The 18,538-nt window shown below is 40.1% G+C and overlaps 1 protein-coding gene across 4 annotated transcripts in view; it reads right to left on the reverse strand.

Moving 5' to 3' along the window:
- LOC104598963 (uncharacterized) overlaps window positions 1–18,538 on the reverse strand; it is a 62,972-nt gene that overhangs the window by 22,896 nt on the left and 21,538 nt on the right. For all 4 annotated transcript variants that reach the window (XM_010261315.3, XM_010261287.3, XM_010261297.3 and 1 more), the window contains 3 exons: window positions 18,360–18,486; window positions 2,759–2,874; window positions 1,992–2,068 (listed from right to left, as the gene is read on the reverse strand). In XM_010261315.3, coding sequence (XP_010259617.1) covers window positions 1,992–2,068; window positions 2,759–2,874; window positions 18,360–18,486 — 320 coding nt within the window. The remainder of the gene's footprint in view (window positions 1–1,991; window positions 2,069–2,758; window positions 2,875–18,359; window positions 18,487–18,538) is intronic.

Raw genomic sequence — 18,538 nt, forward strand, 5'->3', positions numbered from 1 at the left:
TCCCTTATATCCCTTAGCAAATTTTGTGTCCTTTAAAAAATTATCACCATCACATAGGAATTTCCTAGTTAGTCTAAACACCATTCATATTCCTAATACTTTATCTGAGGCATTATCTGATGAGAAATGGAAAGATGCTATGAGAGAAGAGATGCAGGCTCTAGATAAGAATCAAACATGGGAAATTGTTGACCAACCACCAGGAAAGAAACCCGTGGGCTGCAAGTGGGTTTTCACAGTAAAGTATAAGTCAGACGGCTCTCTAGAAAGATACAAGGCAAGACTCGTGGCAAAAGGATATACACAAACCTATGGTGTTGACTATCAGGAGACATTCGCTCCAGTGGCTAAGATGAATACGGTAAGAATTTTGTTGTCACTAGCAGCTAACTTCAACTGGTACTTGGAGCAATTTGATGTAAAGAATGCTTTTCTTCACGGTAATTTAGAGGAGGAGATATACATGGATATTCCTCAAAGCTTCAAAGGAAATCTAAAAGGAAATAAAGTTTGCAGGTTGAAAAAAGCACTATATGGTCTCAAGCAATCACCTAGGGCGTGGTTTGGAAGATTTACTAAAGTTATGCTTGCCATCGGATACAAACAAAGTCAGGGAGATCATACACTCTTTATAAAGCATTCGGATGTAGGGGGAGTCACGACTCTTCTGGTATATGTCGATGACATAATTGTGACAGGAAATGATGAAAAGGAGAAGGAAGCCTTGAGAAGATGCCTAGTCAAAGAATTCGAAATAAAAGAACTTGGGAGATTGAAGTATTTTCTAGGGATTGAAGTAGCTCATTCCAGAGAAGGCATCTTTATCTCACAACAGAAATATGTAACAGATCTTTTAAGAGAGACAGGAAAGTTAGCATGCAAACCATCCTCCACACCGATTGAGCCAAATCACAAATTGGGAGAAGCAAATGAAGATCCAGTCGTGAATAGGGAAATGTACCAAAGATTAGTAGGAAAACTTATATATCTTGCCCACACAAGGCCAGACATAGCATATGTCGTGAGCGTGGCTAGCCAGTTTATGCACAACCCGAAAGAGGTTCACCTACAGGCGGTCTATAGGATACTACATTACCTAAAGGCTAATCCTGGAAAAAGAATCTTGTTTAAAAGAAATACTGGATTAACCCTAGAGGCATACACCGATGCAGATTATGCAGGCTCTCCCATGGATAGGCGGTCCCACTACAGGTTATTGTACGTTCCTTGGAGGAAATCTTGTGACATGGAGTAAGAAGTAGAATGTGGTAGCTAGATCAAGTGCGGAGGCAGAATTCAGGGCAATAGCTCAGGGAGTATGTGAATTACTATGGCTCAAGATAATTTTGGAAGACCTAAAGATCAGATGGGAAGGTCCAATGAGATTATTCTGTGACAACAAGTCAGCTATTAACATTGCTCACAATCCCGTCCAACATGACAGGACAAAGCACATTGAGATAGATAGGCATTTCATAAAGGAAAAGCTGGATAGCGGATTAATTTGCACTCCATACGTCTCAACGAATGGTCAATTGGCAGATGTGCTGACAAAAGGGTTTTGCAGTGTGGCATTCCAAGGACTTATCTCCAAGCTGGGAATGAAAGATGCATATTCACCAGCTTGAGGGGGAGTGTTGGAAAGTAGAAGATTGACTCTCTGATTGATTCTCCATAATTTTAGGTCCATCAGTTTAGGAAACTTAATTTCCTAGAATCATGGGATATTAATTGGAGAATCCCACTGATATAGAAATTAGTTTTTTAGGAAAAGTTAGTTTCCTATTTTATCACCCTATAAATTAGCTCTGTAATTCTATATAAAGTTGTGTATATGCTCCTTCCAAGACAATACAATCAATTCATTTTTCTCTCAAATTTTCACAAACACAGTAATCTCAAATGCAACAATTTGCTTTAGGCCAATCTTAAGCTCCCAACGAGCACATTAATAATTCGTTAAAATAGATAGAAAGAAGTACAGACAGTACCTTGGTTGTGACATCAAATGCAGATGAAGTGCCACCTGTGGCATTGATCCAATTAATAATTCGTTGCCGATGGGCATCTACCAAGGCAAATAAACTCAAAATTTCAGGTTGTCAAGTAAAAGAGACTATATGGTTCAATTAACTGAAAATTCTAAGCCAAAAACAAGTAATAAACGTGCAGCTCAAAGAGCAAAAAAGGCATATAATCCCCAGTTAACTAGGACTTAATGAATGGATGAGACAAAATTTTAGATATTAACTAAGAACATACATTGAAAACTAGATGCAGTATTACATTTTTAAAGTTCTAATGCAGATAGATAATAGTAACAGTATTAGTCTATCTGACATACTGTACCTCAAAACATTTTGAATCTAGGTGGTCAGAGTACCAGTACTGAAGACCATAATAATAATAGTGCAAATTCAGAAACCAGCAAGAACCAAACAAGAAACCAATTGAACAATTTTTTCAGACCTATTCTTAGTAAATGAGGTTTTAAAAATGATAATCTATATGTTAGAATATATTTTCAGAAATAAATTTTGGGGACACAAATGTTCAACCAGAAAGGTACCCTGGAGTGAATAATCTGAAATGAAAGAAGAAAAGATGAGAAAAGGTGTAATTTTTCACTTTAAAATTGTATCAGAGCTTCAGCATTTAATAATGGAGACTGACAACTACTCTAGCTAGAGAAGATAATAACTTGCTTTTCTCCCCTATAGTGAGACATGGAGATAAAATCAAATGATAATGCAGCTACCTTGGTTGTAACATAAATTTCCACCTTCATATGCCAAACTATCCCAATATTCTCCAATAGCAAATGCTGGATTTGAAGCTTCTATATATTCTTTTACATATCCACCCCAGAAGCCTCTGCAAACAGCAAGAGAGGCTTTGAATTTACAGCCATACAACTAGAGATTAAGAAATACGAGAAAAGGCAAGATAAGTAAGTGGAGTGCTTTTATTACAGTATTTGGTTTGTATGAGGAATTGCTATTTTTGGAAGATAATATATAGTCAGAGACCATAATGTAATATCAATACAATTGAGAGTTTTCTTATAATTTTGGATTGTTTTAATATGATATAAAGAGTTTCTCTCATTAGAGATGAGCATATTGGAGTTGGACCAATGATCTCTACTGTCCTCTCTTAGTAGCACTTTTCATAGCTAGCCTTATTCAATTATTGTTTGGTATTTGGCAGTTTTTTGGATTTCTATCAACAGTCTCTTCAATTGATCTCCTTACTCCTAATCTCAGCCTCATCTTGTGGTACCTTTTATCACATTTGGTTTTGATATAAATAAAATAATTACTATAAATAGTAATTATAGGAATTACTGTATTTTGTTTTCCTAAAAATAGTAATTATCTGCAATGGACTGTGTTATTCTTGAACTGCCTAATTTTTAGAGGACTTTTGGAGAACTTTCCAGAACTATTTGATGCTTTAGGAAGAAATCATAGAGATTTTACTTGAAAACTAAAAAAGAAAAACAGATGTCTACTTCAGTTTTGATCATGGTCAACGAAGATTGTTTTTGGGTGGCACTTTGGCATTGTTTGGTCACCTGTATATTTATGCAAAGGTAGGAAGTGACAGAAGGATTTTTTTTTTTAATTTTTTTGTTTTTGTGTGTGTGAAGCAGGGAATAAATGCACACTACTTATGATGCCCAGATATGCATATGGTCATGGACATGAATACCGGAAAACAGGGATATGACTATATTTTCTAAAATCCTAGAAATGGATACAAGTACTGGTTTCCCATGTAATATGCTTATATAAGGAGTCTATACTAGTTTTTGAAGCTAAATGTTATTTCTCAAGGCTTATGTTTTGCCAAGAATTAAATTTCTAATATGTGCAATTTTTTTGAAGTATTTTTAAAACATACATTGTACATATTAAAAGTGTTAATGTTATAAAGACCATCTACAAGTATCCATTGCAATATCCAGGATTGTATCCAACACTGGTGTGCTAAGCATGCATAGGTATCCAGGTACATATCCCACCACTTTTTCCCTCTCTATTTTCACCCAAACTTTATATTGGGGTTACCACTATATTGCTCTGGTGTATGAATTCTTGATTTGTTGACTGTTATCTAGTGGAGATAATACTACTAGTGTGTAAATTGTATCCTTTTGAGTTCTAATAGCATCTTCTAGGGATTCCAGCGACAGTATGGATTATAAGTAACTTTTCCACTAATATCAACTGACCATCAGTAGAAAAGTAAAAAAGTATGTTTAGTTTTCCATCCATAAAACAACTTTGATAAGTTTAAGTAAATTAGGCTAAGTAAAAGAAACTTAGTTATAACTGATCACAAATAACTTATGTGATAAGTTATTTTTGATAAATAACTTACCATAAACCTACCGTCCAACCCAAATTCCACCCAAATGTCCAGCTGCAGCAGGTTTCTATTAGCTTCATGAGGAAAGAAAGTGAAGCTTCAGATCTAAAACTTAAAGGACAGGTGAAGTGGTTCTTCATTTGTGAGCACACTCCTTGGTTATAGGCAACGAATGTTGCATAACAGAAGTTTGTTGAATTGGCGGAGTATTTCCAGCATCAAAATACATTGCACCTCATACGTCATCATCATTGTTATCATTGCACTTTATAAATGTTCAATGAAATATTAAAAAAGACTATAGGTTTCTGTTAAGGGGGAGTCTTTGTCTTGCCTAAGAGCCATTTATTTTTTGTTGTCCTTGTGCATCATTTCAATATCTGATATGTTAAAAGTTTCTGGCAGAGCATTCTTCAAATTATCATACTTGTGGTTTGATCTGTATTAAGTTGGTGGTGTATCACTGTTATTGGGGAATGTGCTAATAGGTGGACTTCATGATCTGTTGTGTCTTAGATAAGAACTATGGGCCTCTATGAGTACTGTCTCCATCATGCCTAGGATAAGAACCATGAGCCACTACCAGTGGGAGGATTTAATGTAATATCAGCCCCATTAGGGATTTTTTGTTTTGACAATTTTGGATAATTTTGATATTATCTAAAGATCTCTCTCATTAGAGAGGGACACATGGGAGCAAAGTATTGTCAGACCAACAATCTCTACTATCTTCTTTCTTATTATTCACTAAACGAGCTATAGTGTAAATAAAAGACAATCCTTCCTAGTATGGACATACACTATCGAGAAGCAACCTAAAAAGGGAATCAACCACTCAACAGAGGCATAAGATGGTGTCAGTGTCGAGTATGTAGGGGTATTTCTGTCTTTATACTTATGTTGAGGTTGCTGATGTGTAATATTATGTTAGAACTAGTGTTCCTCACTTAAGTAGGGGCACATGTGTCTTTTCCATTATGTTAGTAATATAAAACATATCTGGCCCAATGGGAGAGGTAATTTTTCTCTCATTCGAACCAGACTTTTCTTCTCTCCTTTTCTCCTCCTCTCTCTCTCTCTCTCTCTCTCTCTCTCTCTTTCTTCTTTCTTCTCTCTTCTTGACTGTTATCAGGCTAACAGAACTCAAGGGCAGGCCGAATCATAATATGGTATCAGAGCTCAACTAAGCAACTCGGATCTGCCCAGATTTTTGTTTTCTGCGCACCCAGTCTAGGGTTTTCTCCTGGTTTCTTTGCCATCGGTTGGAGATAAGGGAAAGGACCGAAAAGGAGTGGTTGCCCTCTTCCCTTGGAGGTCTCTATGCCTCCAGTTGTGCTGTTCGTGGTCAGTTGCTGTGGTCTCTAAGAAGCCCCTCCCTAATCGATAAAGACAAGAGGGCTGATTTGTGTGGTGCAGTGGGTGTCTTGTGTGGTTTGAATTTCGGGTGATGATGTAAGAGATTTTTTATGCTTTTTTTTTTGTTATGAATCAAATAAGAAGTATGTTTTAGATCGTATGGTGGGATTTCAGACTGTAGTGTGCTAGGGTTTATGCTGTTTTCAGTGTGATTCGAAGGGGGAGTGGTCCTCATATAGTGTGGTGAGATTTCAGGTAGTCGTGGGCTAGGGTTTGTGGTGTAAAGTGTGCAATCTTCAGCAATAACAAGTGCTGAAACCAGTGTGATCAGTGTGTGGTGTAGTCTAGTGTGCAGTGTGCCGAATTCAGCAATAACAGAATTCAGCAATGGGAGATAGCAGTGATAGCAAATCTAATGTGATGATACCTACTAACTACCCGAATGTTCAAATGACCTCCATTAACTTGAATGGAGAGAATTATATACCTTGGGCTAAATCTATAGAAGTTTTTTTGAAGGCAAAAAAGAAGGTGAAACACATAAGGGAGGAAAAACCCTCCACTGATTCTCATGAGTACGATGACTGGGAACAAGAGGATGCACGGATTATCACATGGTTATGGAACAATATGGAACCCAAGATTAGTGTAAATTTCATGTTTCTTGACATTGCCAAAGATGTGTGGGACCATGCTAAGAAGTTGTATTCTAGTAAAGACAATACAACCACAGTATATTAGCTGTATCTGGAATACTTTAATCTGCATCAGGGTAATCAGAGTCTTGAGGAGTACTATGCTAGTATGAGAAACATTTGTAATGAGTTGAATGTTTATCACCCCCCACTTCTGATATCAAAATTCAGCAACAACAAAGAGAACAGCTTGATGTGACTCGATTTTTAGTGGGGCTGAAATCTAAGTATGAACCAGTGCAGGCTCAGATACTAGGAGGGTCAGCTCTCCCTTCCTTAGAAGAGGTGTGACTTCAGAGGATTTCCATTGGATCTGTAGAGAACATTGATGTGGGCCCCACAGCTGTGGTCCCACTCTGTCCGTAGGGTAGAATGTATCTAGTCACAGCTGTGGTCAATTTGTTATTTTGTTATTCCTAGTTGCTGTTTATTTTTCAGTTATGTGTTAGCAGTTATGATGTAAACACCAAGGGCAGATATATCCTTTCATGTAACTAGCATAACATATATATATTAAATTAAAGTGGCGGCGGCAGAATATTGACATTCTGTTCTTCTCCCCAAAATCTGTGTTCTACTGCTCTCTCACCACTCTTTCTTCTACTTCTTCTTCACTTTCTCTTCTCATCGAATCTGAAACTTCTTAGTGATCAAGACTGATAGCAGTCTTGAACACCTACATGGTATCAGAGCCTTAGGGTTTCTCATGTGAGCCTAATACCAGTCGACCACATGAGAATCTCCGAGGACTAGAAGCTGAAAAGGAGGAGTTCGCAGACTGATTCTTGGAGATCGCCAGAGGTGCTAGCAGCTATTGGAAACTTGCTAGGGTTGCAGAGTGTTGGTGGTTAGGAAGGATCAGAGAAGACTAGGGTTCGGGTAACCCTAAAAGGCAGCGAACAATTTTTTTCCTTGTAACTTGTTTACTTTCTAAGATAAGTTCTATCAGAGAAGATAGGTTGGACCTATCTGGAGGGAAAGGCCGAACCATCCTAGGTTTTTTTCTCTTCAATTCACTAGGGTTTTACAGCAAACCCTGGACCGAACTGTGTTTCTCTCTACTCTAGGGTTTGAAAGTGATCTTGCGGCAAGCCCTAGTGTTTGACTGAACCCTGTGATTTACCTCTGATCAGATTCTAGGGTTTCTTATTAACCCTACTGCAAGCCTATCTATACAGTTCTGTTTGGGTTGTGCAACTGAATTGCTAAATTAAGGACTGATTAAACCCTACTGCAAGCATATCACATTTTTTTTAAGCTGTTCTCAGAGTCCTAAGGGGTTAGAGCTCTACGGACAGTTACTGCTGTGTTGGCTAATTGGTTTCAGATCAGAATTATTTCAGTTTTGTGCACATACACTGAGAATACAGATCAGGCCTATACTGTTTTGATTGAGATTGGTAGTTCAAGTGCTGTTTTAAGACTTGACAGAATTAGAGTTTAAAAATCAGGTAGAAGGCAGCCTTGGGAACATCAGTTATGGTAATGTTTCTGAGATGGATGATCAGATTACGACCTTAAAGTTTGATGGATCAAACTATTTGGAATGGGCCCAATCAGCCATGATGGCTATTGGTGGAAGAGGTAAATTAGGGTACCTCTTGGGAGACATGAAAGAACCTCCCAAGGGAGACCCGACATATACCAAGTGGATGCAAGAAAACTACTTGGTTATGACATGGCTGTGTAATTCTATGCAGCCTCATATTAGCTGGAATTATTTGTGGGCTAAGACAGCTAAGGAGATATGGGATGTTATGAAAGAAACTTATTCCCAACCCCTTAATGTTGCCAGAGCATATGAATTGAAATGTGAAGTGAAAAATCTTAGACAAGGAGAGAGACCGGTTTCAGTATATTTCTCTACCTTGCAGTCCCTGTGGCGTGAGATTGATCACTTAGAGACTCTTGAGTGGGAGAGTCCCAGAGATGCACAGATATATAGAAAGCATGTTGAGACAAACAGGGTATTTGAGTTTCTGGCAGGCTTAAATTCAGATTATGATATTGTCCGGCAACAGATTTTGACTAGAGACAGTGTGACTCTCTCTCAGGCATACTCATTTGTACACAGTGAAGAGACTAGAAGGAAGGTTATGATGCAACCTCAGCCACCCACACCAGCCTTTGTAGCGGTTACACCCAAATCAGGGGGTGATTCAGAGAAGGACAGGAGGAAGGAAGACAAGAAGGATGTTGTATGTGAACATTGTAAGAAGCCCAAACATACAAAAGAGACGTGTTGGAAACTGCATCCTCACTTGGTTCCTGCGAAGTTGAGAAACAAGAAGGGCACTGCTCATATTGCCGTAAACACTGATTCATCTGGCACAAAAGGAACATCTTTGGAGACCTTAGCTGCAATTCGGGCTGCCCTAATACAGCTAGAAAAGGAAGTTGGAAATTCAGCTCAGCCACCACAGCCTCCATCAGCCCCTGCCACATCTGCCTTCGCCCATTCAGGTACTCAAGCTTCAGCCTATCATGCCTCAGCTCCAGGTACTACTGAACCTTGTTGGGTAATAGACTAAGGTGCATCTGATCACATGACTAGTTTGCCTTCATTGTTTACTACTTACCATTTGTCTTCCGGTAGGGATAAGGTATCTATTGCTGATGGCTCCCTGGTTCCTATTTTTGGGAAGGGCGACATCAAGCTTTCAGATACTATCTCCCTGTCATCTGTCTTGCATGTTCCTAAGCTTGATACTAACCTTCTTTCAGTCAGTAGTATTACCAAGCATATGAATTGCTCAGTAACCTTCTTCCCTGACCAATGTGTTTTTCAGGACTTAGAGACGCAGAAGATGATTGAGACTGGCCGTGAAGCGAATGGGATCTATCTGCTCGGGGAGCGGTTGTGTCAGGGAGAGTCAGTTGAGAAGATGTCTTTTGTTTCTCAGAGTGTGAGTCCGGTTATGCTTTGGCATAACCGATTAGGTCATTTGTCTTTTCGATCTTTACAAGGTCTGTTTCCTGCTTTATTTGAGTCTATTGAGTTGTCTCAGTTACAGTGTGAAAGTTGTGAGTTTGCTAAGCATTGTAGAAAGCCTTATTTATTGAGTAATAAAAGGAGTGATAATTCTTTTGATGATGTGCATACTGACGTTTGGGGGCCTTATCATATCCCTTCCATGGGTGGGTACAGATATTTTTTGTTATTTGTTGATGACCATACCCGTTTTTCTTGGGTTTATCTCATGCGTTCACGAGATGAGGTACCTTCCCTGACCCAAAATTTTCACCAAATGATTCTAACCCAGTTTGATGCCAAGATCAAAGTTCTCAGATCTGATAACGCAAAGGAATACTTTGCTAAATCATTGACATCTTATCTTCTTCATCATGGGGTTATCCACCAGAGCTCTTGCCCTCATACACCTCAGCAGAATGGGGTTGCCGAAAGGAAGAATAGGCACATTTTGGAAGTGGCTAGAAGCCTCATGTTTACTTCCAATGTTCCTATTCGCTTCTGGGGTGATGCTATCCTCACGGCGGTATACCTTATTAATCGAGTTCCTTCTAGGGTCCTTGATATGCGATCTCCTTTGTCCCTCCTACACCCACGTGAGGACTTGTTTTCTATTCCTCTTAAGACATTCGGTTGTACTTGCTTTGTTCATCTTCTCGGACCCCATCACTCCAAGTTCGAACCCAAAGCCTCCAAATGCATCTTCCTTGGTTCTGCACAAACTCAAAAGGGTTATTGCTGCTATGATCCTGTCTCCGGGAGAAAGTTTGTCTCCATGGATGTCACTTTCTTTGAGGGGACACCCTATTATCCTCAGGTTTCCCCTCGGGGGGAGAGCAGTGAGAGTGGGGGTTTGAGGTCTTGTCTTCAGGGGGAGAGCAGTGAGAGTGGGGCAGTTCCTTTACCTATTCCATTGGGTGATGAGAGCTGCAATGGTGAGGGTAGTCAGAGAGATCAGGAGTTGAGGGAAAGCTGCAGTGGTGAGGGTAGTCAGAGGGATCAGGAGTTGCGGGTTTATCACAGGCGGTGCAAGGCAGGTTGATCATGATCATCAGCAGTCCAGGCTAGCTCCAATCTCATCTGCAGCTCCAGGTCCAAATACTACAGTCCCAGAGCCCACAGAGACTTCTCCTACAGATGATCTTGACCTTCCGATTGCAGTCCGTAAAGGGAAACGACATTGTACTACATCCACAGCCCACTGTATTTCCCATTTTTTATCCTATGATCGCCTATCTCCTACCTATAGGTCCTACCTTAGTTCCATTTCCAATGTCCCTATTCCAAGAACAGTGCAAGAAGCCCTATCCGTCCCTGAATGGAAAGATGCAATGCAAGTTGAGATGGATGCCTTGTTGAAAAACAACACCTGGGAGGTAGTTGATTTGCCCAAAGGAAAGAAACCAGTTGGATGCAGATGGGTATTTACGGTGAAACATAATGCAGATGGATCTATTGAGAGGTATAAAGCTCGGTTAGTTGCAAGAGGGTTTACACAGACTTATGGCATAGATTACTTGGAGACCTTTGCACCGGTAGACAAGATGACTACTATTCGAGTCCTATTGTCCCTTGCAACAAGTCACACTTGGCCTTTATACCAAATGGACGTGAAAAATGCCTTTCTGAATGGAGATCTGTAGGAAGAAGTTTACATGCGTTTGCCTCCTGGATTCTATGATGCAGAAATAGGTAAGAAGGTCTACCGGCTCAACAAGGCTCTGTATGGTTTGAAACAGTCACCTAGGGCTTGGTTCGATAGATTCAGACTAGCTCTTGTGAAGTTTGGTTATGTACAGGCTCAGTCAGATCATACCCTATTCATCAAGAGGGTGGAATCCTCTTTGACACTACTGGCAGTATATGTTGATGATATTGTGGTCACAGGGAATGATAGCCATGAGATTGAGTCTCTTAAACAGCTTCTTCATCAAGAATTTGAGGTGAAGGACCTTGGCATACTCCGGTATTTTTTGGGTATTGAGGTTGCTAGATCCAAACAGGGGATCTTTATTTCTCAAAGGAAATATGTCCTAGACCTGTTGGCAGAAACTGGAAAATTAGGTGTCAAGCCTGCAGATACACCAATTGAACAGAATCACAGGATTAGTGCCGAGAGTGGGGAGCTTCTTGAAGACAAAGTTATGTTCCAGCAATTGGTAGGAAAGCTCCTATATCTCTGCCTCACTCGGCCAGATATTACTTATGCTGTTAGTGTTGACAGTCAGTACATGCATTCTCCTAGAACCACACATCTTCTTGCGGCAAAAAGAATCTTAGCCTACTTGAAGAGATGCCCAGGTAGGGGTATACTATTCAAGAACAACAATCACATGAAGGTGGAGGTCTATACGAATGCTGATTGGGCTGGGAGTGTTGATGACAGAAGGTCTACCTCAGGATATTGTGCTCTTGTGGGAGGAAATCTTGTCTCCTGGAGAAGTAAGAAACAAAGTGTTGTCTCCCGGTCAAGTGCGGAAGCAGAATACAGGTCCATGGCCAACGAAGTGGCTGAAATCCTATGGCTAAGATCTCTACTTAAGGAGTTGGGTATTGAGTATGAGAAGCCCCTGATGTTGTATTGTGATAATCAAGCCGCCATTAATATAGCACATAATCCAGAACAGCATGACAGAACCAAACACATTGAAGTTGACCGCCACTTTGTACAAGAGAGGGTCTCATCTCAAGAAGTATGCCTCCCTTACATCACATCCAGTATGCAACTAGTAGACATCCTCACTAAAGTTGTATCAAGAAAAAAGCTAGAAGCGGATCTATCCAAGTTGGGAATGATGAACATATACTCCCAACTTGAGGGGGAGTGTAGAGAACATTGATGTGGGCCCCACAGCTGTGGTCCCACTCTGTCCGTAGGGTAGAATGTATCTAGTCACAGCTGTGGTCAATTTGTTATTTTGTTATTCCTAGTTGTTGTTTATTTTTCAGTTATGTGTTAGCAGTTATGATGTAAACACCAAGGGCAGATATGTCCTTTCATGTAACTAGCATAACATATATATATTAAATTAAAGTGGCGGCGGCAGAATATTGACATTCTGTTCTTCTCCCCAAAATCTGTGTTCTACTGCTCTCTCACCACTCTTTCTTCTACTTCTTCTTCACTTTCTCTTCTCATCGAATCTGAAACTTCTTAGTGATCAAGACTGATAGCAGTCTTGAACACCTACATTATCTACTGAGAACTCTAATGTTTCCAATAGATCAGCCTTTGTAGTATCAAGGGGCCGTGGTGTTAGAGGTGGAATTCGGGGAGCTCAGTCTGGTCGTAGTGGTAGCAGTGGTCCGGTATATGGCTGGAGTGGTGGTGGTGGACCTACATACAACCATGGTGGTAGTCGTACTGGAGGTAGAGATTCAGGGGGAGCCCGTGGTAAAGGACGTGGTTCAGGTCCAAGGAAGTGTACTCATTGTGGTATGGATGGACATACCATTAATTATTGCTATGACTTGCATGGTCCACCCTCAACCTGGGCCAATCATGCCATGACTAGTGACAATAGTTTTAGACAGGAGAGTCGTTCAACTAATCAGATACTTCCTACATCCACATATGTTCCCGGGAAGGAGATGATGAGTGTCCCCCGTGATGAGTATGAGAGGTTTGTCCAGTCCACATCTCAGAAGAAGACGGCTACTCTCGCACACTCAGGTATGGCTTGTTTGGCATCCACACCCAATCCCTGGATTATTGACTCTTGAGCCTTTGATCACATGATTGGAACTCCAGGTGTGTTTTCTTCCCTCTCTCATTGCTCAACATCACAATCTGTTACCCTTGCTAATGGTTCCACATCCTCCATTTGTGGTGTTGGCAATATTAACATGACCCCCTTATCTTTATCCTCAGTTTTGTATGTCCCTAAATTTTCGTTTAACCTTATGTCTGTTAGTAAGTTGACCAAGTCACTCAATTGCTCTATTACTTTTTACCCTTCTTCGTGTGTTTTTCAGGATCTCAAGACGGGGATGAAGATTGGTGGAGGTCATGAAGCTGGTGGATTGTATTATCTTGACGGTGGTTGAAGAACATCAACAACTCTCCAGTCATCTCTCTCCTCTCTAGTGGCATTGTCGATTTGGTCATCATTCGCTGAAAGTTTTGAAGTCTTTGGCCCCTTCGTTGAGTCAACTTTTTGTTTTAGATTGTGAGTCGTGTCAGTTGGGGAAACATCATCGTGTTCCCTTTAGTCCTAGGGTTGATAACCGTGTGTCAAGTCCTTTTTCTTTGGTTCATTCAGATGTTTGGGGTCCTTATAAAGTGATGTCATACAATGGGTGTAGATATTTTTGTCATTTTGTTGATGATTATTCAAGGATGATGTGGCTCTATTTAATGAAAGAAATGAGTGAATTGTTTACCATCTTTCAAAAATTTTATGCTAAGATTCGCAACCAATTTGGTGTTCATATTAAAATTTTTCAATCCGATAATGGCCGTGAATATTTCTCTTCATCATTTCAAGAATACTTGGACCAATATGGCATTATACATCATACCTCATGTACCTACACCCCACAACAAAATGGTGTGGCTGAGAGAAAGAATTGTCATCTTTTGGAAATAGCTCGATCCCTCATGCATCACATGAATGTTCCCAAACCCTTTTGGAGTGATGCGGTGCTTACTTCGTGCTTCTTGATTAATCGGATGCCCACGTCTATCATTGATGGTCATTCCCCATTCATTACCTTGTTTCCCACCTTGTCTCCGTTTCCTCTTTCTCGTTGGGTTTTTGGGTGTGTTTGCTTCGTCCATAATCTGGGCCCCGGGAAGGACAAGTTAGATGCACGATCCATTAAGTGCATCTTCCTTAGCTATTCTTGAACCCAGAAAGGGTATAAGTGTTATCGTTCTAGTTCTCGTCGTTCCTTTGTGTGTGCTGATGTTACCTTTTTTTAGTCTACTCTGTTTTTCTTAGGGTCCGGTGATATTTCTTCTTATCACCTCCTCCTCTTCCTCTTCCAGTTGCGGATTTTGTTCCTCTTGTTCCAGCTATGACGAAGTCCTTGCCTCCAGTGCCACCACTTGTTGAACGGCCACCTATCCATCAAGTGTATACACATCACCCACATGTACCGGCTGCTCCTCCTCCAGCTCCATCAATGTCGACAGATCCGACAGTTGTCCCCACACCAGCCCCAAACCTAGTATCTGATCTTGATCTTCCCATTGCCTTACAGAAAGGTAAATGCACTTGTACCCTTCATCCTATTTCTAATTATGTTTCACTCACTCACCTTTCCGCTTCCCATCACTAGCAAGGTCTAAACGTGGTATTAATTTGTGTCAGAGAAAATATGTGCTTGATTTGCTAGAGGAAACAGGTTTGTTAGGTGCTAAACCAGCTGAAACACCTATGGAAACAAATACTAAGCTGAGTAGTGATATGGGTGAAGTGTTTGAAGACCCTGGCAGATATCAGCGACTTGTAGGTAAACTGAACTACCTAACTATTACTTGGCCAGATATTTCATTTGCGGTTAGTGTGGTAAGTCAGATCATGCAGAAACCTCTGGTTCCTCATTGGGATGTGGTTCTAAGAATTGTGAGATATTTAAAAGGGGCTCCTACTCGTGGTTTGGTATACAAAAGTGGGGGAAAACTTGAAATATAAGGATATATTGATGTTGATTGGGCCGGTTCTATGTCTGATAGGAGATCTACCACAGGCTATTGCACTTTTCTTGGGTGTAATCTGGTGACATGGAAAAGTAAGAAGCAAACAATCGTGGCGAGAAGCAGTGCAGAGGCAAAATATAGAGCTATGGCACATACCACTTGTGAATTAGTGTGGCTAAGGAGCCTCCTACAAGAGATAGGATACAATGTTAACAATCCAATGAAGCTCTACTGTGACAATCAGGCTGCAATTCCTCTTTCTTCTAATCCGGTGTTTCATGAAAGAACCAAGCACATAGAGGTTGACTGTAGGGCTGTTCATAAGAAGACCCAACCCGACCAAACCGATCAACCCAGACTGACCCAACCCGAATCGACCGGGTTTTCTTCAGCACCGATCGGTTTCAGGTTGTAAAAAATCATAACCGATGGTTCGGGTCGGTTTCGGTTTTCATATGTGAAACAGAAACTGACCCGAACCGAAGCCGACTTAGTAGTTAGTAGTTAGTTCCTAGTTAATATTTACAACCTACTTAGTTCCTACTTAACTAAGTTGTCTCTATCCTAGTTACAACCTAACTTAATTTCTAGTCTTCTAGTTAGGAATGACATTAATGGCAAGTATTGTAAGACAACTAAACAAGGAATTTTTTTGGAAAAGTTTAAAGAAAATAATCAAAGGATCCTAGTTTTTATGGTCTTTTACACCAAATAGGCAACCAATTACAATTAGAATTAGGTGTCCTTTTTTACTTAGATTAGAAGGTTTCTTGAAATATACAAATTTCAGTCTTCTTTCTCTAATACAGTTTGACTTTCTATTTTCTTGATAGCTTCTATTATAAGTTGGTCCGCCCCCTACCAATTTCAGTCTTCTTTCTCCAATCTACCAATTTATTACCATGGTTGAACTTAGAGCCGAAACCGACCCAACCCGACGCAAACCAACTAGGTCGGTTTTTCTTAACGCAGGGTCGGTTTCGGTTTCAATTTCAGGTAACCCGACCAGGTCGGGTCGGTTGAAAAAATCTCGGTAAACCGACCCAACCCGACCCGTGAACAACCCTAGTTGACTGTCACTTTGTGAGAGAGAAGGTGCTGAGTGGAGTGATAGACACTACATATGTTAACACAGGGAACCAGTGGGCAGACTTATTTACTAAAGGATTGAGTCGGGGAAGAGTGCACTACATATGTAACAAACTGGGATTATATGATATATACTCACTAGCTTGAGGGGGAGTGTTAGTGTCGAGTATGTAGGGGTATTTCTGTATTTATACTTATGTTGAGGTTGCTGATGTGTAATATTATGTTAGAACTAATGTCCCTCACTTAAGTAGGGGCACATGTGTCTTTTCCATTATGTTAGTAATATAAAACATATCTGGTCAAATGGGAGAGGTAATTTTTCTCTCATTTGAAGTAGACTTTTCTTCTCTCCTTCTCTCCTCCTTTCTCTCTCTTTCTTTCTTCTTTCTTCTTCTCTCTTCTTGACTGTTATCAGACTAACAGAACTCAAGGGCAGGCCGAATCATAATAGATGGTAACTATTTCAGAATTCAGGATGGATGAACACGTAATCATTTTTAATATAGATCACATAGAATAAGTTAAGATGGATTTCTCAGATTAGATTGGCAATAAAAGGTTAACATGAAGGCTAAAGTTGTGCAGAAAATGTGGATTTACTATGATCTCAAGGACAATCATGAAAAAGAATCACTTTCAAATATGGACAATAAGAAGAGAATTTAAGAATGTAGGCACTTATGATACACAAATATGTCTACATCTATCAACATAATACAACCAGGGCATGGATATGGGATTTGTGTAGGCTATGTCTTAGGGCCTGTTTGTTTGCCAATATATTGGGCGAGGGGGAATGTTGGTCAATGTGGAAGTTGACCAACTTCCCCACGTTCTTTTGCAGGGAAGTGTAGGGCCCAAGGAAAGTGAACTTTCTTAGGTAAGTTTTACCCTTATCCCGGGTGGGTAAATCACTTACTCATGGAGGAGGAAAGTTGTCCAAACTATTGTGTGATTAAAATACCCCTGCCAGCACATAGAAGTTAGGGATCCTTTGGGAAACTGTCTCATTTACCCAGCTAACATTTTCCCGACAAAAGAACATAGGTAAGTGCATTTTACCTGGGTAAACAACTTCCTAGAAAATGAATGAGGACTTGGTATGGTAAAGGAATATGTAGCTAAAGGTTAAAAGAGTATGTTACATGAGACTAGCATTTCCACCATCCCTACACATCAGAGCAACACAGATGGAGACTAGCATGCTTGCAAATAAGATTCTACATAAACGAAGGAATCGGATACTTCTTTTAAGGAACTTTTGGATTTGGATGAGGGAAAAGTTTCAAGATATCACTATTGATAATGTGGTGAGTTGGCTTCATGTAGCTACTTAACTGACTATAGGACAAATTTCTGAAGTGACTTCATTTCCACCATCCCTTGGAACAGTTAAGCTTAACGTTGATGGAATTCTCTATAACATTGGGAGGTCAGCAGTAATTATGGAGGATCTATATTATTTGTGTATTCAAGATATATTGGTGTATGAACTCCTTCAGAGCACAGTTGTTTCATTTCTCAAGGGGCCAAGACATGCCTTCTCCTGGGTTTGATGGAGTGGGCAGCCAATTCTATAGATGATAGAGTAATGAGTAGTATAGGCAAGACTGAGTTCTACTGGGTTACAGTTTCCAGATTAGGTTTGATATTTTGGGGGTTCTCTTTGCTGTCACTATACTGGGGGAATTGTGTGGTCTAGGGTGCAAGCCATTGTTCTCTTATCAAGGTTCTAAATATCATATGATACGCTGGATGGGGCGTATCAGCCTGTATCACTGCCCGCTTTTATTTTTTTTTAGTTTTTTTTCAAACCTGTTCAGGGGGGTCGGTATAAGGCCTGTCTACCCCCTGAAACAGGTCAAACCCCAAAACACTTACTGTAGGGGTGTATTGGAGGGTCACCAGATATGTATTGGCCTATACACTCCAATACATTGCAAAATTTCAATCCCTGCTCTTATTGTTATTTTTTATATCTTTAGTAAAATAGTTAAGTATTTAATACTCGCATTAATCAACCAGTTAAGACCACTAAGAAAGTCTTGTATTTGGGACTTCTGTTTCTTTATAATGCATTTTTAACTGCCTCAATGGAGATACTGGTTTAGAAAAAAAAAGTGGAGATTTAATAGGAAAATAAAAGTTGTGCCCTTTATGCAGTACCAAGGATAGAGTAAAGAAACCAAAAAAATTAAAGAATAGAAAAAGAATAGGAACCCCTTACCTCACAAAATCAAGGCGCCATCCATCAAAACCAATGCTATTACGAAGCCAATTTAGCCACTCCTTGATATCTTTTCGCACAAAATCTTGGGAATGGTCGATGTTGGGTGCTGCATGAAATATATCACCTGCAGACAGATAGGTACAAAGGTAATCAAGTGAAATCAAAATCCAATTATC

This window comes from Nelumbo nucifera, chromosome 3 (genome assembly GCF_055504915.1).
Source record: "Nelumbo nucifera cultivar China Antique chromosome 3, China Antique-T2T, whole genome shotgun sequence".
NCBI classification, from domain to species: domain Eukaryota; kingdom Viridiplantae; phylum Streptophyta; class Magnoliopsida; order Proteales; family Nelumbonaceae; genus Nelumbo; species Nelumbo nucifera.